General features: G+C 49.9%; 1 protein-coding gene across 1 annotated transcript; it reads left to right on the top strand.

Annotated features, from left to right (window-relative positions):
* Positions 1-3,987: 3,987 nt before the first annotated feature.
* Positions 3,988-21,362, top strand: LOC119381426 (uncharacterized). The gene is made up of 3 exons (XM_049413021.1): positions 3,988-3,996; positions 6,762-6,916; positions 21,225-21,362. Exons 1-3 carry the CDS (start codon positions 3,988-3,990, stop codon positions 21,325-21,327), a joined length of 267 nt encoding a protein of 88 aa, XP_049268978.1. The 3' UTR covers positions 21,328-21,362.
* Positions 21,363-26,738: the final 5,376 nt, after the last annotated feature.

Genomic DNA, 26,738 nt, shown 5'->3' with positions numbered 1-26,738 from the left:
CTCAGGTTTTATTTGTCTCTCGCGTCTGGGAAGGGGGGCTGCTGTGAATGTGGCGCCTACGAGACGAATGAGTTTTGTGTAAGACTGCCGGGATAATTGGAATGAAAAGTAACGAGTAACGTGACACCTCATGTTACCGAACAATGTTAACGTAATTACGTTACCCGTTACAGTTATGAAACGGTAACGAGTACGTTACTAAGTTACCGAATAAAGTAACGCGTTACCGGTAACGGTTTTACTTAAGTAATGTCGTTACCGCATTACAACGCTGCACTGCAGTGTTGGTGGTAACGCGTGGTGGTATATAAGTGTGTATATATATTTACGCATAGTATGTGTACATATATATACACACTTACACAGGGGGCGTTGAAATGAAAAGGTACGAAACGTCGCAACAACATAGATGACTATGCCGCTATGGGAGAACGTAGCGAGACATCTACGGATGCGATTGGAGTCTGTGCCGTGGATCGGAGCATGCGGGGGCGCCCGCATGCGCAGTGGAGAGCAGAGGCTCTTATAAAGAGCGCCGTCCAATTCACGCGGCAGTGCGCGTGAGGACAGGATGGCGTTCACATTGCAATATTCGACGATTGAGAAGTAGCGGGGCGTTATCCGATTTCGGACAGTGGAAGGTGTTCTACCGGCCATTGTTCATCGCCTGCGATTCCCATATGCGTTATGTCCCCTGAAAAAACACTTCAAAAAGGAAACGCTTCATCTCGGACGACGAAGTCAAGGACGATGTGGAGGACTGGGTCTCGTCACGGCCACAGGAATTGTGCGAACAAGGAATCCTTCGGCTCGTTCATCAATGAGATCGTTGTGATCAGGCACATAGTGTATACTTTGAACAAAGTCTTCATTTATACCCACAGTGCCGTTTCGTACCTTTTGATTCGACCACCCCTTGTACATACTGTTGTGCCTCAGCACAAAGGCCACAATGTCGTCGACTTTCCAATAAAGAAGGAAACTGGAAAACGGAGTCTTCGCCCAGCCGGCCCCAACAACTGACGCCAGCCGTTCTTCCACGCTACCCAGCGACTGAGAGCAGCAATCCTGAGGGGATGGAAGGGACAGGCAATGGCGCTTCCAACTAGAGCACTGCACGGGCCCGGGCCCAGCCCGGCCCGCGGGCCGGGTCGGGCCGTCCGAAACGTTTTCCGGCGGGCCCGGGCTGGGCTCGGGCTTGAAAGTGCGGGCCCGGGCCGGGCCTGGGATTGAAGCCGCGGGCCTGGGCCGGGCCCGGGCTTGAGGCTTCGGGCCGGGCCGGACTCGGACCCACTCATAAGGCCTGGGTCGGGCCTTTGAGCACGCGTGAACGTTGTGCATTGCATGGTCTAAGGCATTCTGTGCCAAGCTGAAGTGACACGTGCAAAGAGCTGGCTCTTAGAGTTTAGAAGGGTGAAACCTTTCATCTGGAATAGTATGAAGTATGGTGTGTAGCAGCTTGATTATATAAATATATTGTACATGGCGATTACGTTTCCGTGACGATGTGAGAATATGAACGATTTATATTTCATCTGCTTATACGGTACGGTACGAAGAACTTTATTTAAAGTTCCAGAGAAGTGCCACCCTTTAGGCTGACACCGCGGGCCGCTCCCACGTGGGGACAGTTAGACCTAGCCTAACCGCCGCATCGCAGGCTCTTTGGACAGCTTATGGTGACAACAAATTATTGATCAGGGGCCTCTTTTAAAAAAAAATTGTAATTAATGTTTCCAACGAGTGTAGCAAAGATCATTAAAGAAACTGCCCCGGTTTTGCATCTATCCGCTTGTTCATGTTAGTTATACACCTCTTTTAAATAAATGTTGTTGCTATGTTTTATTTTCACTATATATAGTCCTATTGTAATGATTTGCCATGTGCCATATAGGCAACATTTCATTTATATTCCTTGGTATTAATTACGTGCCAAATCCACGATATGATTACGAGGCACGCCGTAATGGGGACCGGAATAATTTAGACCGCCTGGAGTTCTTTAACGTGCACCTAAAGATAAGTAGACGGGTGTTCTTGCATTTCGCCCCCATCAAAATGCGGCCGCCGTGGCCGCGCGAATCGCACCCGCGTCCAGCGAAACAGCTTGACCGCTGAGCTATCACAGCGGGCAAAGCAACATTTCAATGCATGTACGTACACACCGTCCGATTTTCCGTCCGATCGCCTGCTACAATGCACAAGGCATCATTAATGACCATCATCAACTAATATTCTCTAGAGGGCCACGCGCGCGCCCTGGATAAGTTTAGTAATGAACGCCCGGGCTCGGGCCGGGCTCGGGCTGGGTTCGGTCGTGTACGCCCGGGCTCGGGCCGGGCCCGGGCTTAGAACCACGGGCCCGGACCGGGCTTGGGCTGGGTTTGGTCGTGTACGCCCGGGCTCGGGCCGGGCCCAGGCTTGGAACCACGGGCCCGGGCTGGGCTCGGGCTTTATAAAGCGGGTCCGGGCCGGGCCCGGGCCGCAAAATCAGGCCCGTGCAGTGCTCTACTTCCAACACCTGCGACCACCAACGAAAAGTCAGACCGGTTAGCGCCTGCCTGGATAGGACACGTCACAATGGACTGCTACCCAATTTAAGTAAAGCCCCTAAATTTAAGGCCATGCCGGTCCGTTGTTAGAGAGTCGCCCCAGCGGACTTGGTCGAGCTGGCAGGCCTATTCACTGAGATCAGAACCATGTAAATATTGTACATAAAGTATTTTCATCCATCATCTTGTCATCATGACGGCTCCGGGCACGAAATACATATAGTGGTTATTTGGAGAGAAAAGGCGCTTCGTTCTGTCTCCCGGAATGGGGACACGGCTAAGCGCCTGTGGGGAGGGGGAAATGGGAGGTAAAGATGATAGGGAGGAGGAAGGTTGTTAGCAGCGGGTTGTCATCGTCAGCGTGGAAGAGGCGAAGGGCTCAGGGGGGCCTGTCGTGGGGCGGGTCTCATAGCGAACAGAAGCCGGCCTCTTCCGCAAACTCCAAGAAGGCGTGCAAGGCCGGGGCCTGGCGTCGTGGCGGGAACAGGAGGTCGTCCACGGTGGAGGCTGGTAGTCCTAGGCAGAGGTACGACCGCCTCATGATGTCTCGCGGGCCATCCAGAGCTGGGCAGTAACGCAGGATGTGTTCCAGCATCTCTGGAGACCCGTATCTGCTGTAGTCCGGGGAGAAGCAGCGGCCTTTGCTGTACTTGCGCGCAGCAGGCCAAGCACTCCCGGTCCGGAGCTGCAGCAACAGTCTCAGCTCCCGCCTCTCAAACCCGGACTCCTGGAGTGGCTTTGGTGGGTATCAGCTACGTCTTCAGCGAACGCTACGTTTACACATGGTCGCCTCGCCTGCATTGTAGACGCTACAATGCACATGAGGTTGTTATTACTGATAAGACGCGATGCCTATATAGGCTCTCTTGAAAAACGAATGGCGCGTAGCGCAATGCCAGAGAATGTGGGGCAGGTGACGGCGCCTTGACAAAAGCGCCGTGGAATCACACGTGCGCTGCACGAAATCGGCTGCATTCTACCTATTGATGGGACTGGAATGCGATTATCGGTGCAGAATGTTCGCTGTGCGCTCGCCTCAACTATATGCATATTGGCTGTAAAACATGGCACCTGTTCGCACTGAAGGCTTTTGACAGGAGATTCAGCCGATTCAGCCTCCTTTTGAATGCCTCGTAATATGACGTCATGCTAAGAGGAAACACCATTGATGTCTCCCACTATTGCTCATTCGCTTTAAACAAGCTGTGTTATGAGTGGGGACACAGGCGTGCGCACGGGAGGCGGGGAGGGGGGCAAAATCTGCCCCATGCATTGACTTAGTGGGGTCTGGGTGCGCTGCGATGAACCTTGCCCCCCCCCCCCCTGATGGGGAACCCTGCGCACGCCTGAGTGGAGCCGATTATGAAACTTACGTGTTTTCTTTCCTTTATTCTTGCTGGTGGTGCTAGCTACTAGTTGCTATGTTTTCTTTTGCATGGAATTGGTGAGTATATGTTGGTGCTGCTTTATTGTAGTTTTATCACACCTGAAAAATTTGGCATGCCGAATGCGTGGGGTTGATCCTCAAAGTTTCGCATTTTTAAAATCTTTTATTCGCGTTTTTTTCTATTATTTTATATTTTTTTTTCACAAGTTTATCGTGCTGGTTTCAAAGTTTTTCCAACGCTGACCCTTCGCGTGGCCGCACCTGTGAAATTCATGCGCCGGCGCGACAGGGCTCTATCAAAATCTACTAAATACATGGCACGTAAACGAAGCTACTGTGTCGAGAAAAAACGTTGTTTCACGCGTCAACGCATGCAGGCATTAGTGATAGGTGCGTTATAAAGAAAACGGTGTACTTACGATGAGTTCCACTTCGTAGGGAAGCTTGTTGACGCTTGTCTGTGGCGAACACTTGACGCGTATGGTGACAATGTCGTCCCTCACAGCTGTGACATCGGACACATGTCCACTATTATAAAGTGCGGCTCCTTTGCGCACACTATCGCCGCAAAAGTAATTATTTGTGATGCGCACAAGCGGCTAAACGCACGTGCGCACTACCGTCATGCTTGCGGTGAAAGGAGGCGTCTGCTACGCGACCCGCTTGCGGTTCCAACGGCCGCCGCTACGCGGTTTTCAGTGGCGCCCCTATTAAAGTCCCTTGATCTAGAAAGTAGCGACACTCTCCTCCGCGCGCGCGTTATCCTCCTCAATTCTCCTCGGATTTCTCCCCTCCCCTGGACGGCGCGCTGCGCACGGCACGCTGAACCCTCCACTGGCTCGCCGCAGCCGCATTAAAATCACTGCGCGCGCTTGTTTAATCGGCCCCTTGAAGCGTCAAATGAGAACCTGTTTCTTAAGCAATAGTCATGACGAAAGTGGGCTTCCGATAGAACAAAGTGACAAATATATTTTTAAAGACGCTTCGGTATATACAAATAAGCGCTTCGAAAAAAAATGAGTATATCAACTGGCGGCTGAGCGGTTTACCTTCCCGTCGCCGCCTGGGCTGTCCTTAACGCGGTGTATTAACGCATATAATGTAACCAGCATAAAGTATAGGCGAGAATTTTTTTCATAATTGTGGTCTTGATGAGCTAAAAGAAGGCACCCAAGAAGGAATGTGGTGGTTTACCTTAAATTGGGCCAAATGAGTGAGCCCGAAGCCTTTTTGTGTCAATGCCGCTGTCAGACACGCACGCACGCACACGATGCATGCACGCAGGCACACACACACGCCTATACACACGTGATAAAGACACGCACATACGTACACACACGGACATGCATACACACGCGATACAGACACGCACACACATAGATACACACGATCATACGCACGGGATACAGGCAGGCACGCTCATACACATGCAATATAGATACGCACATACATACACACGCGCGTACACACGTGTTATAGACACACGTGCGTGGACATGCGAACAGACACGCACGCACTTACATACACAGGCGCATACACACGTGATATAGACACGCACGCACATACATACATATACACGCGCATATAGACGCGATACAGACACGCACATACATACATACACACGCGATACAGACACGCACGCTCATACATATATACACACGCGATATAGACGCGCACGCACATACATACACACGTGATACAGACACGCATGCACATACATACACACGTGATACAGACACGCACGCTCATACATACATACACACGCGATACAGACACGCACGCTCATACCTACATACACACGCGATACAGGCACGCACGCTCATACCTACATACACACGCGATACAGGCACGCACGCTCTTACCTACATACACACGCGATACAGACACGCACGCTCATTCATACATACACACGCGATACAGACACGCACGCACATACATACATACACACACACGCGATACAGACACGCACGCAGATATACACACGTGATACAGACACGCACGCACATACATACATACACACGCGATACAGACACGCACGCACATACATACACACGCAATGCAGACACGCACGCACATACATACACACGCTATGCAGACACGCACGCACACACATACACACGCGATGCAAACACGCACGCGCATAAATACACACGCGATACTGAGACGCAGGCACATACATACACACGCGATACAGACACACACGCACATACACAGCGATACAGAAACGCACGCGCATGCACAAGTGATACAGAGTATACAGACACGCACGCGCAGGCGCACGCATACACATACGTGCGTACACGCGCAAACACCGCGAATACACAAACGCACGCACATGCACTCACACGTTAACACGTGCGCACACGCACATACAAACGCAGGCGCACATACAAACACGCATACACCTGCACACACCCGTACACACACGCCTGGAGGGTTCATGGCGGGCGTGAGCAGCTGAAAGCGCGCGAAGTTTGCTTGCGCTCGCTTCTCGTGACGTCAGGGTCACCTGACTGGGAGCTATCGCGCGTCGCAGCCATTCAGCGTTGCGGATGCGCCGGCTCCGCGAAAGAGAGGGTGAAAAAAGAGGAGGTTGACGGCGCGGCGAGGATGAGCCGGCGTGGATAAAGGAGCGTCGCTACTTTCCAACATCAAGGGGCTTTAGCCCCTATAGGCGCTGCGCATCGCGGGTACCTACCGTTTCGGTGCCGAGTTATTTTGCTTCATACATCAGCTTTCAAACCCCCGCATCAATCATAACAGCGCTGTTCGTCCTTCATTAGGTATTCACCCGAAGCTCCTAAAAAGATGTTTTCTCCCAGGTTGGTCTGACGGGTGTACATTCGCTGATTACAAGGATGAGCGATCACGATCGCGAAAGAGCCCTGCACCATACCAAGCGGGTCTACTGCGGCCGCATGCGAGCCTGCGAGCACGGACGACAGATGAGGTTTCGCATGGGTCGTCAACGAGCCGAGTGAGTTACATGCCTGCCAAAATCATATTGTTTGACTGGGATATCTATCGACCTTTCCTTCTCCTTGCACATAGCACAACGAATAGTCGACTACGGTAACAGACAATGATAAGCAAGTGTTCACTTTCAGCCAACCAGATACACTAAGAAAACCTGTTAACGCCGTATTCTCATGCATCGGTTATCCCACATTGTCGTGTGTGATCGTGTGATAGCCATTTCGTGACAAGAGATGCGAGAAACGGGTGTGCAGGCAACGTGTTTCTGTCAAAGCACGAAATAAGTGTCTATATGTAACACTCGCTTTGGTACTGGCAAAACAAAGCACAACACCTTGACGCCAACTGGCTGCAAAGTATAATAATGCTCGTAGTGACAAGCAGTGTTACCATCATATTTTCCCTGCTTCAGAACGAAGTGTCCCATCGGTAGCGTCAACAATGATACATACAGTTATGAAACCACCGCCGTCGCTGACATCGCCCTGTGGGCTCGGTCCCGCTTCAAAAGGTGTAACCACTAATACTCTGCACTTCGTCTTGTAGGTTGGTCCTTGGTACAGTTTAATAGCGAGTTAGCTGTTAATATACAGGTTGCCGCACTTAACTTCAGCCAAGACTTTGAAAACGAAAGGCGCCGCTGAAGCGAATTGAACAAAACGCTTACTATTCGCACTAGCCTATATTTACCCATGGTATTATTTTACCGCGAAAGCTGTTATGAGATCACAACAACAGACGATTTTGGCGCCGTAGTTGTCGGCCGGCGCCACCGGTGTCCGTAATCGCTATCGCGCGAAATTAGAGAAAAACGAAATAAAAAAAATACCCAGGATCAAATTGGATTTGAACCTGGGCCCTCTGCGTGGCAGTCGGAGTATTCCACCACAAAGCTACGCCGGTGCTCGAAACTCCTTCGCAAAAAGACCCTATACAGGCGTCATATCGGGCAAGGAATCTCATTAACTTGTGTAATATTGGGGGTGAAGAGTTACGGAGTCGCCCCCTATCGGACGCGCCTGGCATGCCGCCGGCGCGCTCCCCATAAACCTCTGTCAACGCTATGCAAAAACACCTTGCGCAAGCCCTCCAGGACATTTCTGTAAGTACTTTCGAAACGAAATATGTTCTTTACTGTCAAAATATTAATATTCGACGAACAGAAAGCGCAGATAGATCGCTGTCTCTTCGCGGAAAACGGAGCGCCCGTTTCACGCGGTCAGCGAGTTGGAGACCCCTGAACCGGCTTCTGGCGTGAAAGGTAGTCAGTCTCAGAGTGCAAACTATGTGAAATATCTTGCTAGAGTATAGACTGCCTGTGCAATCAACTGGAGCATAACAGAAAGAAGCCTCAAGACAGCGATCACACAGGTTCGCAGCGACTTACGGTGCTTCAGCATGTATGTTTGTACTGATGGTTTCGCTTTCTCTACGAGCGCGTTTTGGCACCGTGCTGTGAACTTTCGGGCCGCAAATACGAGATTTTGTGAGAACACAAACAACAATTGTGGCACGAATGCTACCAGAGCAATTCAAAAACAATTTCGTTAGAACTTATAATACTTTGGTGCGCCTTTAGCAACGTGTGATGTGCCGTCCCAATGATTCAATGTTTTCTTTTAGGTCTAAATTCGTGTACGTTTCAATGTCATTTGACAAACTGCCTCGCACTGCATGTGGATCGGTCTTCTCAGCAAGCAATTGCCGCTGCTTCTGTTTCTTATTTCAGTGCATTCGTTTCGTCTGGTGCTCACACAAAGCGTGAGCAAATGCGATGCCTTTTTTAATATGCTCCTTAATTATCATTCCCTTTGCATTCCACTGGACCTTACCACATAAATAAATAAGCTCCAAGAAAATACGTGGGGTTGAAGAGGCCCAACTTGAGTTTGAGAGTGGCACAAACAAACTTGGGCTTTTTAGCACGCAGTGTTTGCGTCAGAAGAACACAAGCTTGACTGAAAGAATGTTATTGCCAACATAAATGCAGCACACATTAGCCGCAGCATTTGACACGCTTGCATTGTGCATCTACCAGCAAGCGTCATGTAGTTTATGAAGGTGAAAGCCTTAGACGCTTAATAAACGGGAAGAGTGACCGTCGGCGCACCGCTGCGGCATCAACACCAGTGATGCAAAAAATAATCACCACGTGATGACATCACCATATGACGACATCATGGCGTCACCAATCGCCCAAATTTGTTATGTCATTATGACGTCACTATGGCGCCACATAACTTGACGTCACATGATGACGTATTCACACGATGTAGTCGCTTTGCACAGCCTCCGTGATCGGCGGACCGATAACGGAGGCAGTGCAATACCGCGTTAGGTGCAGAAAGCTTTTGGAGGGAGGCGCGGAGAATCACAACACTGACTGACAAGAAGAAGATGGCTTTCACCTTCCAGTCATCGTAGGGGAATGAGTAAGAGACCCTGTGAGTTCTTTCATTCAAAGTGTCTAAACAATGACTTGAGTATCTGCAGCCGATTTTGTAGACGCTGAGCAGAGGGCCGACGATCAAGATGTCGAACGGGAAGGTTCTAAGATAGTATCGCACCTCGTAAAAGGTAGCGCATTTTCCATCCTGTGGGAGATAAGCACCATTAGCCGGCGGGAGCACCATTAGCCGGCGGGAAGTGCGCGCGAACGATCGTCCCAGTGCGGGCATTCTGCTACTCACCGAACATCGCAGCCCCGACGCAGGAGCGAAAGTCTTCGTCGCGCAAGTGCTTGTTGCACTCATGACTTGTACCCGATGGCTGCTTGCCTGTTCTTAGCTTCACAACGAACGTTTCACGCAGTTTTTTGTCCCACGGGTACCGGTGCAGGCTGACACCGGGCTCCGTTACGTACGTCCGGCACTGAGGCACCGAGCAGTAGAGCAGCATGTTCCTCGCCTTCGGAGGCAGCCACTCCTATTAAAATGGGTTCAATTGTGTTCAAAATGCGAGAAAACATCCGCATTTGAACAGACCACAGCGCAGGTGGAACTTGAAACTCGTTTTCAGAGCACGCGACAGCGCTCCACTAGCAGCCGACGCGGCCTCTGAGACCATGTGATCCTGCTAAGCACGTCATGCCGACGGTGGCGCTAGCGTTTCCAGCGGTGGGCGTCGTGCAATCGTGCCCAATAGCGTGCTAGAAGAGTAAAATAACAACTTGGCGTCGCAAAATTTCGAATTGCGTAACGCGTGGATCGTTTATTGCTTCCAACCCGCTACATAGGGCTCATCCGTAATTATTCATCGTCATCAGCCACAGCGTCAACAGAGTACACTTAATCCCTAAGAGATATGTAGCGGGTACCTCGCATCTCCGAAGGATGACGAATAATGGCATAGTGGGTGCTTCCCTACGTCACAAACTTATGACGATTTATGGCGTAGAGGGTACCTTCCAAGTATTAGTTGCCCCAAGAGAGTTTACGATGGGCTATAGAAAGGCCGTGCGTCCAGCTTTCGCTGTGACTGTGCTGCGTGTTCCGCGCAGGCCTGTCGTTTTACAGCGAAAGCTGTTATGAGATCATTTCACCGGCCGTTTTTGGTGCCGTAGTTGTCCGCCGCCGCCGCCGGTGTCCGTAACCAGTATCGCTCGAAATAAGAAAAAAAAAACTAAATAAGAAAAAAATTCCAGGATGGAACGAGGTTCGAACCCGGGCCCTCTGCGTGGGAGCCCAGTATTCAACCTCTGAGCCATGCCGGTGCTTTTTTTTTTTTTTCTTTAATTCATGGAAATATGACCCGTTATTGCTGTGAACCACACACTACATACTTCGTCACATTAGAATTACCTTAACATTCAGAACACCCACATTGTTGCCTACAGTAAGAGGCTGTTCAAAAGCCAGGCAAACACACACAAGCGTCCAGAAGTGCAAGCCACTCCGGAACGGGCTCAAAAGTCTCAACAACACTGCGCACTTGAGCAGCTTCTTCTCGGAAGACAGACCTCGTCGATCGTGGTGGCTCGGCGTGCCTGTCGATCATGCGACTTTTCCATAGCGCATAAAGTCCTAATAACATAAATAAATCATACGGTGTATTATTAGTGGGGCTTTTTTTGAAAGGAAGGAACCGAATACCATGAGCTGTGATTGGAAGGTCTTTTCTGATTGTTCTCTTTAGAATGTCCCAGAAATAAAATGCGTCACGACAATGGATAAAACAATGCTCTATCGTCTCAGGTTGGTCACAGAGTCGACAATTTACAGTCCAGGGCACATATATTGCTTTTTCATTGAGCCATTTCTTCACTGGTAGAGTGGATGTGTGCAGTTTAAAGAAAAACGTTTTCGCTGCTGGCGATATGCACATCCTACGTACACGGAATAATACATCATGGCCAGGCAAAAGCAAATATGGCAGTCGGTATACAGGTTCTGGGAAAAGGCTATTCAGAAGTGCAGCGGTTAGCGTTGTTCTGTCTATATTATATAAATACTCTAATGTAAATCTGGTTTTCAAAAAGTTGACAGTATCAACAATTTCTTTTAAGAATCCCGACAACTGCGATTCCTTGGCAACATTTGTCGTGACATAAAGAAAAGGAAGATGATAACTCAGACTGCTTTGCAAAAAGGTCCTATACAGGCTTCATGTCGGGAAGGAACCACATTAGCATATGCAATATAGCGTGGTAGAAGAGTACAATTAGCACCAAGCGTCGCACAACGCGAATTATGTAACCAGGCGTCATACAATGCGAATTGCGCAACGAGTAGGTTGTTGAATGCTTCCAACCCATTACAAAGAGCTCTGCCATAATTCTTCATCGTCATCACGCACATCGTCAACGAAGTACGCATAATGCCTTACATGCGTTTAGCAGGTACCACGGCTGTCTGTAAAATGACGAAAAATGGCACAGTGCCTACTGCCCTACTTCTCAAAAATTACAATGATTTATAGCGTAGTGGGCTCCTCGCAAGTGCACTTCTGTTGGTTGCCAAGGAAGCCCATAAGGCTCCCATGATCCATTTCCTCAGGGTCTCAATAAAGTAAATTCTCTCTCTCTCTCTCGCTCTACGTTTCTCCGGTTAAAGTGTGTTATAAAGCGTGGTGGGACAGTTAAATAACGACCGGGCGTCACACAACATGCATTACGTAACTAGTGGGTCGTTTAAAGCTTCCAACCCATTACAAAGGGCGCAACCATAATTATTCATCGTCATCAACCGCCGCATCAACAAACTGCACATAATCGCTTACATATGGTACCTCGCTTCTTCGCAGAACAACGAATAATGTCGCGCTGGGTGCTTCCAAACTTCCCAAAAATTACGCTTTGTGGCGTAGTGGGTACGTTGCTAATATACCTGTATTAGTAGCCACAGGAGAGTTTATAACGCGCTGTAGAAAAGCCGCTCTTCCAGCTTTCGCTGTGACTGTGCTGCGCTTTCCGCGCAGGCCTGGCGTTTTTTTTACCGTAGCGTCAATTCATTAACAAATGCTTAATCATCTGTTTATTACTGGCTGAAGACCCATAGTATGACCGATTGGATTGTTTCTTACACGATACGTCTCACGTAGTCATTTTTTCGGCGTTCCAAAGAAAGCCCACGAATTATTAAAAAAAATTAAGAGCCTATTCCTTATGCGAACATGACCATCAATGCTGTGTGTTTTGCTTAATTATATTTAACATTTTTTCCGCTGACATAGCAATGTACCTAGCAACGCCATCGGTTGCCCCTCGAAACCATGTCGCTGCCATGTGTCAAGGGACGTATGCACGTGAATCGAAGGGTGCCGACACCAGCCTTTCCTCGACGATTTTCCTCGACGGGTACACGTGGCCGTTGGTAGTGGCGAACCGGGGCTCATAATGCTTGGTGCTCCGACAACACTGGGCGCGTCCGCCATTTCTTGTTGGGCACAGTCACGGAATCGTCTGCTAGCGTCTCCATAATGAGAGGCCACGGAGAGGCTGAGCAGCAGTCGTTGGCAGAGCTTTCTGACCGAGAAAATGCGACCGTTTCTCTCGTCATCCAGCGTAGAACAGTCAGCCGACCTCATTGTGCGGCCACAAATCGACGAGAACCCAACATCGTAGTTCTACGCGCTTAAAAACTCATCAGGGCGGCAGCTGCATGAGGCGCACCACTTCGCAAAACTGAACTGCTGTTCTCTAGTGGCGTGCGCTTCCGACCTGAGGTAGGCGTTCAAGAAACGTGTTTGTTGCCGAGGTGTTACTGCCAACCTTCCAAGATAACCTTGCACTGGAATACATGTCCATGTATTTCCCACTGCGATTATAAACACACGCCATGAGCCCGCGTCATATTGAAACCACGCTGTTTCTGCGCGACCTGTGCAACGCTGTGCTGCTTTCCTCGGCTCATTTATTTAGCCACAGGTATCTCTACCTCCTTCGCAATCGCGTATGTCATATTTTTTTTTTCGAATTAAACAAGGCATGGACATATATGCATGAGTGGTGCGCCGCAAACCAAGAAAAATACTAATGCGCGCGTTTCAAGTGTATACAAAGAGAGCGGCCCGAGTAATGCTCTTTTACTGGACTCTGGTTTTTTATAATGCCTTAATTGTGGTCGTAATCTATCGCGCAGATTTAATATTGTCGTTCTGATTTTCTTCAACGCTATACGTGTGTGTTCAATGACATCCCTTTTTAAAATATTGCGCTCTTTGCTTTCGCATCCCACGGCGGCGTTGCATTACCGTGCGCTATTGTAGGGATGGTAAAATCGATGAACGATTGATCGATTAAAGGTCCACAATTAATCGATTAATCGTCATCGATTTCCGCCTTTCGATTAATCGATTAAAGCTTTTCGATTAATCGATTACGGCACCCCCCACTCCCGCTGCCAACCTCCCCCCTTGGACGGAGCGCATGACTTCGAGGCGCACTATCCTGAGACGCTGATGCCGTGCACATCACCTCTCTTTCACTGCTTTCTCTACAGCGTGTATTTCTGCGCTAGCAGAACGAGCCAGGAGCTGACGGCGGCCATACCCCATAGAGAAAGATATGAACTCGCCCTGAACTACAAGCACTCCCCAATGCTTCAAGACCGGACAAGAGGCGGCTCCACCCCATCGAGGCAGAAATGTACTTGCCCGCTTCGCTCCGGCTCACAGTCTACTGCTGGTACTGCCTTCACCTCCTCTCCCTTAAGCTGGTTGAGCGTCGCCTGAGTATACGTGGGGCTTGCGTTGCTTGCGTGTTATATTGTGTAATTATTACACATTGGTGGTTATACTGCTACCTTTGGGATGTCATAATGCCGGGCAATCGGAAGAGGAGCGCACTGTGGTCGTCGTTCGCTGAAGATGAGAAAACGAAAACTGCAAGGTGTAATAAATGTGGCAAGCACTTCTCGAAGCCAGCGACGGAGGCTCTGAGATATCACCAGCTGCACACCCACTCTATTCACGTGCCAAAGAGCCATCTCCCAAAGAAAGGTGGTAACGACGAAGGTGACAGTGTTGAAGAACCCTATCCTGACGACACCAATCCGCCTCTTCAGGTAAATTATCAGTATCTCGCTTTTTAGCCAACAGCCATCTCCCGGCGACGGGCCCCTTGTGTCCAGTTGCGAAAGTGGGAGGGTCGTTCCACGAGAGATCGACACGGGTCCGAAAATTGATATTTTAGATTTGATTGGAGTATTTAATATTTTATGCACCTCTTTCCAGGTAGCCTGAAAATAAACTTCGTTTTATGATTAACGGCATAACTTACGAGAAAAAAAAATGTCGAACTTATCCAACACGAAGGGGCCAATTTTGTCACCTGCTATTCTCAAACGTTTGAGATGCTATAAAAACAAAAATATTATTGTTACAACAGAAATATTTTTTCCCTGAAATTTATGCTAATGAAGAATAAATTCATACGGTTTCAAGTTTGTAGGGCGAAGGAAAATAGTTTTTAAAAACGTCTAATTATGTGACATTTTATAAAAGGTTATGTATTCCCCATGTTTTTTTCTCTGAAGGCAATGCAAGCAGCGCTTCGAAACTTGACGAGTTGTGGGAATATAGTGTGTCCAATAAGTACATAAAATATTGTTGCCGTAGGCCAAATATATATTTTTATATATTGCCTCAAACTTCTCATATCGGCGAAAGCGAACCGTACTGAAATGCGAATATTCGAAAAAAACCATCTTAGATTTTTCTTAAATTCCCGTAAAGAGACAACCGAAGGCCATCTAAAAGTAATATAGAAAAACATGTTGCATTATTTTGTTTTTAGCGACAGTATTCGCGGTACAAATCAGAGCTTTTCCAGAATGCGCTGAGGTGCTGAGAAATCTAGAAATCGGAACAGAAAAGCGGCAAACAGCTTATTATTATTGTCGTCAATGTAATTTTTTCCGTGGTTGTTGCAGCAGGAGCCTTAGAATACGCGAAAGAATAGTCTGTCTTGCTCCGGGCGTGGAAATGAACTAACCGGAACTACGTCATCTTCGGTGCACTTGGCGGAGCCGCGCTGCTCTCTGACCAAAGGTTCTTACTATTCACTGATCCGGACTGCGAGAGCGCTGTTTACGTACCGGGGGCTCAAAGTCAGTGTAGAGACGCTGGAAGTTCTGCAGCTGGATTACATTATTTGCCATAAGCACAAACAGCCGAGCGCAGTGTGACCAAGCGCCCCTCGTATCTTCAACCATGACTTCCGTGACCAGCTGCGGCTGCGTGGCCGTTACCGAAGGTAATCACAGCGGCCAGACTTCTACAGTGGTGCTGCTGCAGACGACACGGTACAACGAAGATGACGTCACTACGTCTGTTCAGCGTCTGAAGAAGCCCTGCGGCCGCTGCTGACGTTTTTTGCCAAAAAATGCTGTCTGTGTTCACCTTTGAAAACTCTCATATCGATTTTCGAATTCAGCAAGGAAGAAACTGATTACCCAGTGCAAAGACTTTTTAGGTGCGAAGCTCCTTATGCCGTGGGCCTGTCCATCCTCCGTTTGTTTGTTTGTAGTAGCCACCTCTAGTTTGTGAGAAGCGCGCGTTCTGGTATGCAGTAGAAGAAGAAGACGACGTTGACGAGTGAGACTCTCGCGCGTGTTCGTCTGTGTGGCGTTCTTTCTTCTTTGCTACGTCTCGTGTTTTCAACGACGCCCGAAGACAACATTTCAGAAGTAACGCGCCATGAGGCTCCCTCTTGGCGCGCTTTCTCTTTCGCTCGGAGTGGCCAGATGGAAGACAAGGCTGCGGAACGGAGGGCACGGAAGGCGGCGGCAGCGCGCGCTCGCAGACAGAATCCTGAGGTGAGAGTCCGCGAGGACGAAGTTGCACGTCGACGCCGCGAAGCAGATCCCGCCGTTCGAGCCCGCGAGGCCGAAGCTGCTCGACAAGCTGCACGGCTGCGAGGAGAAGACCCCGCCGTTTGAGCCCGCGAGGCCGAAGCTGCACGGCTGCGGCGCGAATCGGATCTTCAAAATGTGAAGGACAGTGAAGCGGCAAGAAAGCGCGCGTACCGGCAGGCAGAGCCCGAGGCTGTGCGAGCACGTGAAGTGGCTGCAAAACGCATCAGGCGGGCTCTGCCCGAAGGCGCCGACGCGCGCTTCCAGCGGCACTTCCTTGACAACAGTGGGGCTCTTCGATTTTCCACTTCTGGCTACCCGCTGGCTGCCAGAGCCAGCCAGAGCGCGCTCGTTTTTCTCGGGTTGCTCCGACCCCCCCGCGGTGCACTTCCGGTTGGCGTTCGTTTTTCTCGGGTTGGACGGTTCTGGCGACCCGCGGGGAGCCCGAGGGTCGCCAGAACCTTCCAGGACAATTTAGTCGTGGAAGCTCTCTGGAAGGTTTCGGGCTAGCAGACGCCGAAAAGAGACGATACGCGCTCGCCGCCATCTTTGTGAGGACTCGACGGATTGCAATGCGGGCGCTTGCGGACTACACCTTTGCTTGTCCTTTCGCTCGGGCCGCTCGGCGCCGTTCCGCCGTGCGAGATGACGCGATTACGAGTGGCGGCGAGCACTTGGAGCTAATGTTTATTGCTTTTCTTATGTGTCCCGTGAAGTTTCCTTCCGTGAACAACGCGGCGAACTGTCGCGTTCTAACCATTCTAACTGCGTCGTGCACATGTCCCAAAAGTTATGTACACGTTCGTACGAACTCATGGAGACCCCTTTCGAGTTTATTTTTTCGTAGTAGTATTCGAGTGTGGTGTCGTGTGCGCTTTATGTGCATTTAGCTGAGACGATTGTGATCGAACTACCTATTTCGCTCCGTCGTATGTTTGCGTGCGTGAACCCCGTCAGAACTTATTTCAGCTAGGTCTTCGATGTTGATAAAATGCACTGATCGAATAAAAGCGATCGCGACATTGTTTTTTGTGTGATCCTCGTTGGTCGCGAACGGCGTGCGAGCGTACTTCGATCTACGGGCCACCTTATATGAGGTATGGTATTATGTTATGCTACGACGCGTCGATGTGAAAAAACGAAGATGAATTCAGAAATGTATACATCCTTTTGTTGCTTATTTCATCGTCGGCTTTGTCTTTTTCCACCTCTTAGTAATAATTCCATGCAGTATGTACGCGGTTATCACCTAGTAGCTCAAATAAAAGCTGAGCTAGTACATAAGATTTTTTGAGTGCCGCTTAGGACTGGAAAAGAGGCTCAGGCAACATCTGCCAAAACAAGTCGAAGACGCGTCACACAGAAGTTTATCTTAGATATAACGCGCACTCGTGGTACCCATACCGCCGCATGTCTGAAGTTATGACAAAACGCAAGCTGGTCAACGCGTGTGTGCGACGTAGTACGCGATAGATCCTCGAGCTCTTTTGGGGACACGATCACTTTCGCGAGATTTTCGCGTCGTGTTGTGCAGCGACTGTTACACGCACTAAGCAGACGTGAGCTGGTTAAGCCGTTAGCGGCGCGGTAGCTCACCTTGCAGCGCTTTCGTGGCGCCGTGCGCCAGCTGGCTGTTTTAATTGTTCGCGGACGGGGCGAGTTGCGCACGATTTTGCGAACGTACGTGATCGTATCCCAAATCCGTATGCTCGAGAATATCACTTCAGCTCTTCAGCAAACCTAGCCACATATTTTCAAGCGGGCAATGCAGAAAAACCAACGCGCACGCGGCGCAAAGTTTCGTTTGCTGTCACGACGGTAGCGTTTGTTTACGTTTACGCTGGCTGTCCCAGCGTTCGATTTTGTAATCTTGGGGCAGCTTCGGGTTGTCTTGGGCTTCCCACACATGTGACCAAGACGCTGCTTCCTGTCCCGACCGGAACTTGCTGGCTGACCCTCTGGCTATCTCTGGCTGCCAGAGAACTGCCAGAAGTCCGAAAATCGAAGAGCCCCAGTTTCGGCCATAGTTGTGGTGTGTGCGACAGATTGTGGTTCTCGAACAATCTAGTCACAATATCTTCCATCAAGGAGGACCAGGCTCGCGCCAATGGCATCGCCGTGCTGCAGCGCGAGTTCCCTGCCATCAGCGATCATAGTGAGTACAAGATCTGCTCCAGCTGCAAGGGGTCGTTGGTGGCAGGGAAGGTGCCTCCGATGAGCGTCACGTATGGCTACAGATACCCGGCAAAACCCGAGCACTTGCCCCCGCTCAACCCGGTCGAAGAACGCCTGATCGCTCCTCGGTTACCGTTCATAAGCATCAGGCGTTTGACGCATGGCAGCGGTCAATACGGCATCAAGGGGCAAGTGGTGAACGTTCCGATAAACGACCCCAACACGGTTCAGTGCCTGCCGCGGAACGTTCCGGACGATGCGGCCATCGACGTTCATCTCAAGCGCCGGCTCGTTTGTAAACCATCGTATAAGAAGGGACTCGTGAAGAAACGTCACGTGCACGAGTGGCTCAAACACCTGGAGCAGTCTCCGCTATACAAGTACCCCAATATCAAAATGGATTGGAGTCGCCACGTGCACATGGACGATGACGGTGACGTGGATGACGACGAGATCGAGCCGGCGCTGGAGGTACAGACCTGGAAGATCCGATGCAGGCAGTGATTGCACTCAACACCATGACTCATACTATGCTCTTTGACGACGGTGCTAATGGCGGCGCTAATGGCGGCGTTCCTAGCGGCGATGAAACGGCGGCAGCAACCGCAGCGGAACTAGGCCTAATCGAGGGTACGCATAGCCTCCACGTGGCACCCAGTGAAGGACAGACCCCCATCTCTCTACTCTTTGATGAGTATGCCGAGGAATTGTCCTTTCCGCAAATACATCTTGGTGTACCTCGGAAACTCACCGGACCCACACCGACTCCCTTCACCAAAGCGAGTAGCGAGATCCGTCGGACCGACCCTTGACCATCCGAGGGACGTGTATAGACCTGGTATTTTCAAATTTACAGTTGCAACCCGTACAGGAACCGCTATCCCTTCATTTCACGGACCATAAAGCCGTGATAATGAAGGAACAACGCAAGCCAAGCATCATCTAATTAAGAAAAATAAAAGTTTGATGTCTGTAATATACACACAGTGTTTCTCACTCTTTGTATGATGATTGATGGGGCGTTACACAGAAGATTCACGGTTTACCGATGATTCCCTCCTGAGCTTCGCCCCACTCATCATCATTCACCACGCGGATATGCTGTGAATTTTTTTTAAGTGTTTCAGCTTCCTTTTAAGGAACGAGTCGTGACACGTTCCGCACACCGACACTTGTTCGGGGCAGTCGCATGACACACATGGCCGGATCGTCGCCGCCGCACAGTCGCGCTGCAGTTGCTCACGCAAGCCGGAGATGGTAGGAAGGTGTCCAGCGAACCAAAGACGATCACACACGCGGCACGGGTACCCAAGCGGATTGTTGACCAACTCCCGTGGAAATATTGCCGAGGCTCCCGGGAAGCGCTCGTTTGGGTTGTAACCAACTCGCTAATTGGCATTTTCGGCTTCGCGATAGTGAGGATCCTGGTGGGGAGTGCACTTGCGCTCAGCGTCAATGGCCCGATCTTCGTCAGTCATTCCAGCCCGGTGGCGTCGGTCGGACCCAAGTTTTTGTTGCCGCTGGCCCTCTAGACAGGCGCGCGGCGTGGTCACACAACCTCTCGGCGGAGGCACGATACCGCACGGATTGTGTGTTTTTGTCAACATCTCGGAGACAGAGTTTTTTTCCACATCCTAGCTTCGGTGTAAAACGCCACGTGACGGAGCACTTGCGCACTGCTGTCGTGCTGCTCTCAACCGTGCCATCGGTGAGCAAGGCCGCCTGGAGCTTTACTGGGGTCGCGGGGAAAAGGGAGTTTTGATGGTGGCCGGCATCTTACCCTCCAGCCTTTGTCGGAAGATAGTGCGAACGCATGCTGCTGGCCGAGTGCTGCTGAGGCAATAAATCGCTCATAAGACACTGTAGGCGACTTGGCTTACTGGGTTTACGGGTTTACGCTTGAGAGCAGCACGGTAGTACTGCGCAAGCGCTCCGTCACGTGACTTCTCTCGTATTCGGCGGACTTTCTTTGCGACGCGTGAGAAGTAGCTGCGTGAGACGTAGTGGAACTTTGATGATTATTTGGGTCTTCAGACAATAAATAAAATTTAGCGCAGCTTGCCCAAAGTCGCGCAAGGCTGGGTCATAGCTGGTGGGCTTGGCTAAGCTTTTACCCTCTCACCCCTCTTTTTCCCGCCCCTATGACATGGCTATTATACATGGCCATTAGGGGCCGCCCGTTTCAGCTTCACTTAACCATCTGTACAGCGTGCTTGGGCGATCATCGAGCGCCTGCCGGTTCATGATGATGATAATTTTCTGTCTACGACAGACGGCAAACCTGGAGCATAAGAACTCTGCTGTAAAAAGTTGAGCATTTGTTTTCTCCACCTACGCATGCTGCTGTTGACTCACGAGCGTTGTCTCCGCGATGTTTCGTCTTGTTTCTCCTGAGCTGTGGCTCCATATGGAATTGCTTTGCGCGGACACGCTCCACGACGCCCATTTCGCAGATAGGGCATGTGTACGCTTTCGCGTAGAAGGAGCGTTTGACACTTGCAGCTGCTGTATTAAACACTGTTTCACTCGTGGGATATTTTTTGCAGGTTGAATTGGGTTAAGTTTTAGAGCGTTGTTAAACTATAGGGATGAAGGTAGTGCGCTTACAGTGATAGTTGGGATTCAATGTTCAGTGAGTTTCAGCATCTTGTTTTTAAGAAGTGTCAAGCTTGTTTCTACTGCGCACTTCAGGAATCGTGTAACATACTGGCTTTGAAATAAATCCCAGCATAGCCATGCGTGCAACATCTTGCAGCGCCTGATATCTCTCCTGGTAATTGTGAGGAACTGTTGTCTTATTCCTGTGTCAGTAACCTGCAGCCGACTGGTTTTCATCTCTCGCAGAATGGCCATTGACAAGCACATGGAATACTTTGACTCGGCCATGATGGGCATCCGTGGCCACGACTGCCACAACATGTACCGCGGTTGCATGGACTTCCAATGAGCCTTCTGACCGTGGGAACCTGCGGACCGAACTGAATAAATTCAGTATTCCGTTGTCATTTTTCAATAGGCCTGCGGATGATGTTAACGTCATCCCAATTCCTGGGTCTCACAGCTGCCTAGGTAACAATTTTACTGTTGATTTCAACTGGTACGGTGTGGACTGAAGTGCTCCCGGTTAAAATCTAGATGGTCTGCTAATTGTGCGACCAGAAAGCTAGTGCTCCTGAATTTGTTCTAGAGAAGGCTGTCGGTCTGGGTTTGCAATGGTTTTCCGGGAGGATTCTGGTCTCAAACGAGGTTCGCAAAGGTTTTGCTAAGAGGTTAATTGTGATGAACTGTGATTGTTATGGTCACTAAGAGGCTAGCATTCCCGAACTGAAATCGCACTGGTTTCAGCGGCAGGCTATTGATCACTACCTGATAATCGCGCTGTAATTTAACTCGTAGAGAAGAAAATTATGGGTCCTCAATTGGAAATTCTCTGGTTTACCTGCATTGGCAGAGTTGCTTAACTACCTCCAGTTTGCCTACGTAAACTTTTGTTGACCAGCTGTTGTTTACGTCGCCACTGTTCAAAACTCTTTATTGGGCACAAGGTGCGAATCCTGAGCAATTTACACAAGGACCAGTTTAGCGACGTGCGCACATGCCGGTCGTCCTCCATTAGCAGTAACGAAGCATCATAAGCCGTTGAGTGTAACTCGCGCCTTTCGCCGCTCGGTGTGCCCCAAAAGAAACCAACACAACTCACCCTTAGCGGCTATATCAAACAAAAGAATTGGTGGTGCGTGTAGCAAGTTATTCTCGCCGAAGTATCGGCGAGCAAGCCTCCGAAAGAAAGTGAGCGTGCCGAATAAGGCCATTCAGAGAAACTTGGCACCCGTCCTGCCTAAAGTCCCTAGATTTTTCCTTAAGACGGAAAAATCTAGGGACTTTAGTCCTGCTCGGTACATTCACTGGTGCAATGGGGGTAGAAAGATCTTGGAAGGACGTTCTTGGAAGCGAGTGTAACCTTATGGCCTTAATGAGCGTGACGCCAAAAGCCCAGATTGAACGTCGTTACGCTCCAGAGAGTAGCAGTGAAATTTTACGGCGACTCGTGGGGCGGGCCACATTCGTGGAAAATGAGTCAATAGAATGCGCATTCCAATGGCATGTTTCCGGAAGAGTTGCTCATTCTCGCATCTTCACGAGCGGAGCAACTGCCCCTCGATAACGAGCCTCAGTTAACAAAGCCAAAAGATATTCTCGCTCACCAGCGGGGCACACGACAGACATATGGCGCTCCTCACAAATTCTTAGACTGCGAGGATGCCGCAGAACTTCTAAAGATCCAAGTGAACTTGTTTACAAATCTATCAAGAATGCATGAAATCCATCCTACGCTGTGCCAGGACGTCTGTCCGTGGTATGGCGGCAGGCCAACGCTAATTGGGGTGTGAAGAAAAACCAGCAGGTTTAGATAAACTTCTAAACCATAGCATAGAGTTCAAAAAAGGAGCAGTGGGAGGCGCATAGCCCAGCTGGGTCCCGGAAACGCAATTCGCGCTCCTAGATCAGGTTCGCCGGGCCGCGAAAGCCAATCGAGCCCTGGACCTAAGGCATCAGCGAATTAGCTCTTGAATTACCCTTTACCCCCTTCGCTGAAGTAAAGTTACTTCTTCTTCTTCAGAAGCTGTGAGTTACTACGAAGTAAATTATATAAAATGGTAAATAAACTGTAATAAAAGGAAACTTGAACCACAATCCCGCCCTCCTCTCGCCTGATCTCTTCGCTTTTTTCTGCACCCCTATTGGTCCAGGCTGGACATGTGACCAATAATCTCCGATAACCTCCGTGAATTTCCTTCGCCGGAAGACGGCGCGATGAGTGAGCGTACAACCACCGGCGTACATGTGTGCTGTACGTGAAACAAGGCTCTTTACCTTTTTTAAGGCGGCCTCGCAAGGCGATGCCGACATTGCAAACGGCGACATGTTTTTTTTGTTGTCTCACAAAGAAAATAAAACATCAAACGGCGAGCGACATGGCTGCATCGCGTCGGGAGGAATAACTTTGACTGTCACCGAGGGAGTCTTTGCGGGGCACTACATTTGCTTTCAGAAGTTTTTAGATGAAGCTGAGGCTTGATACTGACGTTGAAGTCAGACATAAAAAAAGCAGCGTGACATTACTGGCTACGTTCTCTCGCACCGTCTTGGTCCTGGTAACAATGACGGAACGGTAGTCCTTAAAGGGCCCCAAACCAACTCCGATAAATTTTAGATGCGAAGCATCTCTTGCTCGGGGGTATGTCCCGCGGCCTGGTAGTCCGCACTCACACTACGCATGCGCAACTCTCCTCCTTCCCTCTTTCCAACAGCTGCGCGTTACTCTCTTCACTTCTCTACCAGCAGCTGCTTGCGCTTCTCTTGCGTTCTCGTTTGTGCTCTCGCGGCGCATGCGCTACTCTCCTCCTCTAGTCTCCTCTCCTTCAAGTGGTAGAGCGCTGCGCGCGTCCAGTCCAGCGCTTGCTTCGGTTGACTCCTCTGAAATGCGGGCTCGACATGCCGAAATTCTCTCCTGCGCAGCGCCGCGATGAGCGCCAGCGCATGCGCGTCCCCCCCTGTCTCTCTCTTCTTCTACGCTGCCTCCCTCTCGCGCCCATTTCGACCGCGTTCCCCGCTCGCCCTGTGAAAATTAACGGCCAGGCTAGAGGGAAGACACGACGCGCGTAGTGTTCCTCTTCGCGTTCCACGACGGGAGGTTGGTAGCATGCCCGAGGTCGGTAGCATGCCCAACGAACGCCAACAGAACGCGATCGCGCAAGTGCTCCGGCTTCGCATGGCCTCATGGTCCCCTTTAGCGGGAGATCGTGTAATTTTTTTCTACATTTCAAGTAAACGTGCGAATCGAGTTCAGAATGCCGCCGCGATCAACAACGCCAAACGCGGCAGCGCTACGAGCAACGGGCGCCCCACAAAGTCCAAGAAACAATTTCTTTCTTTTTTTCCTTTCTCCTCCTCTCCATGCCTTTCGGCATTCCTCATCCCCTCAGCGTTCACCGTGACGTCAACATGTCGTCTGCTCGTCATCTACGAGAACTGTTTGTCCACTCGCAGGTAGACACGCTTGCTGATCTTCCTCCTCGCAAGGTGAGGAGTAGCACTCGGCCAGGAGAAGAGACGAGCGAAGGAAAGAGGGAAACTAGCGAGGGCGCGTTTTGTATCATAAAACGCGTGTAACTCCGCTATTACGGCACCGTTTCAAAAAATTCTCACAGCTACGTGTTCGTTGTAGACTGGTGCAGAACTGCAACACCACAACTAAATTTCGACCACTGGGTGGTTCAGGGGCCCTTTAATAATTGCTGGTGTTTGACGTGCCAAAGCCGCGACATGGTTATGAGAAACGCTGTAGTAAGGGGCTCCGTATTATTCTAGACCACTTCGTGCTCTTTAACGTGCACTCAAACCTAAGCACACGGGCGCTCTTTGCATTTCGCCCCCGTGGAAACGCCGCCGCCGTGCCCAGGAATCGAACGCGAGCCCTCGAACTCATCGGTCGTTCGTGCTCGCTCGTAATGGGCAGAGCGGCAAACCACCGATAGTAACTGCAGGAAAATCTTCAGTGTATGCCATTTCCTTTTTCTTTTGCGAACATTTACTGAACGGGTAAATGCGTTTGACCAGAATCCTTGAAGAACTGATTCTTCTCTGAGCTCCGGCGCAGCCCCCTGATTTCACCAAATTGAGTTGCCGCACGTTTTTTCATACTAATTCCTAAATAATTGGAGGCTGCAAACCTGAGAGCTTTAACAGCACTTACGTGTTGTTTTTTCGCGAAATGGGGCATAAAGACAGGGTAATGACAATATGCGTATGATAAAAACGGGAAGTGGTACGTACATAGCACTAATTAACGCAATACACTTGCTACTCAATCCACTGACTATATTGTGAGACGCCGCCCGTATATGCGAACCAATGTAACTGCGAATTCAAACACGTGATTGTTCTTTTTCAGTACGGCAATGCTGTTTCCGTAACACCACTGCCCCATTTCGACCCATTTTACGGCTTCACTGTCGCAATGTAGCGTTCCAAGTTGTTGGTATACTATACAGAAAGTTTGAAAAGTGTTATTTTTGTTTTAAGCGAGAAAAGAATTTTCGAACTTAACAACCACAATCTTGTGCGAAGTTTGCCCTTGGCTCACCTTCACTGCACAGCACATTAGCGCAGGATTTCAGCGAGTGCCGTTTCGCAGTGACTAATGCGAGTCATACGACTGTTTGTCACTCATTTAAGTAATATTGCTGCGTACAGCGTCAAAAATGGCAGTTGTGCTAAAATGATGGAACGGTATGTTCCCCCTTGAGCCAAAGGACAAGTAATATTCAATCGCTTCATAGCCCAAAGGGATAGAATTATAGTATACTCGACGGCCTGCAGGACAGTTTTAGAGCGTGATGTTTGGCTTGTGATAATTAGGTTACAGGGCCTTACGCAATACCTAAACGGCATAACTGAACTGTAGTGTTGCTTAAGTCTTTCATTTGTTTGAGGTATAGGTCAGCGCAGGCACGTAGCCAGGATTTCTTTCCGAGGGGGGGGGGGGGGGGGGCAAGGCCTAATTGTTCGAAAGAAAGTATTTCCATGGTAAAAAGGAAAAAAAAAGTTGCCCGGGAATATAGAAGGCTGGACGAATTTCGGGAGGGGGGGGGGGGAGGGAGGCGGGCCCCCCTTGCCTATACTCTAAGAAAAAAAAAAGTCAAAAGAGGGTCACGGCAGCGTGACTTTCTTCGGGTGTCCATTTGACCCATTTTGGAAGGTAGATGAAGAGAAAGAGAGTTAGCATTTCGGCAGGAGTCACTGGTCTCTCCTGAAGCGCGTTTCGATTGGCTTCCATGATGAAGGCGCCATCCGTGCCTGGGTCAACGCATGTTCCCTTACCCAAAAGTTGCCCGATGAAACTATGTATCTTAGGTATCCACAAAAGCACAAATCCACAAACTATGTATCCACAAATGACACATCGGTCACCATAACTGGACGGCATTTTAACATTTTCATCTTCCTTGGACCACGAAGAAAAAGGGTTTCCACGGCTTCCGCGGCGGCACGCACCCTGGCCACGAGGGCTCTTTGGCCATCCAAGGCCGAGCAGGGCTGCCTCCCAGCTCTCTCGGGTAGGCGGGGAAGGGGACGTGATTGGGGGGACCGTCAGGTTAGATGGACATGCCTACACCATGTCGCAAGACGTAGTCGAAGGATGTAGTTTACTTGAAACATAAATTATAACTTACATGTTACACAGGCAACACTATGCCACACATTTGGTTTCTTGATTGGGGCCTAGGGGAATGGCTCAACCCACTACGGGGGATCGGCCGCGAAGCGTGCGGCAGTAGAACTTGCGAAAAAAAA

This window comes from Rhipicephalus sanguineus, chromosome 2 (assembly GCF_013339695.2).
Source record: "Rhipicephalus sanguineus isolate Rsan-2018 chromosome 2, BIME_Rsan_1.4, whole genome shotgun sequence".
NCBI classification, from domain to species: Eukaryota; Metazoa; Arthropoda; class Arachnida; order Ixodida; family Ixodidae; genus Rhipicephalus; species Rhipicephalus sanguineus.
The sequence above is the reverse complement of the archived record's forward strand: the minus strand, read 5'-3'. Positions and strand labels throughout refer to the sequence as shown.

Coding starts and splice junctions, on each gene's coding strand:
- LOC119381426 (XM_049413021.1), top strand. Junction 6,917..21,224: donor ATGGGTCGTCAACGAGCCGA/GTGAGTTACATG, acceptor CATCTCTCGCAG/AATGGCCATTGACAAGCACA.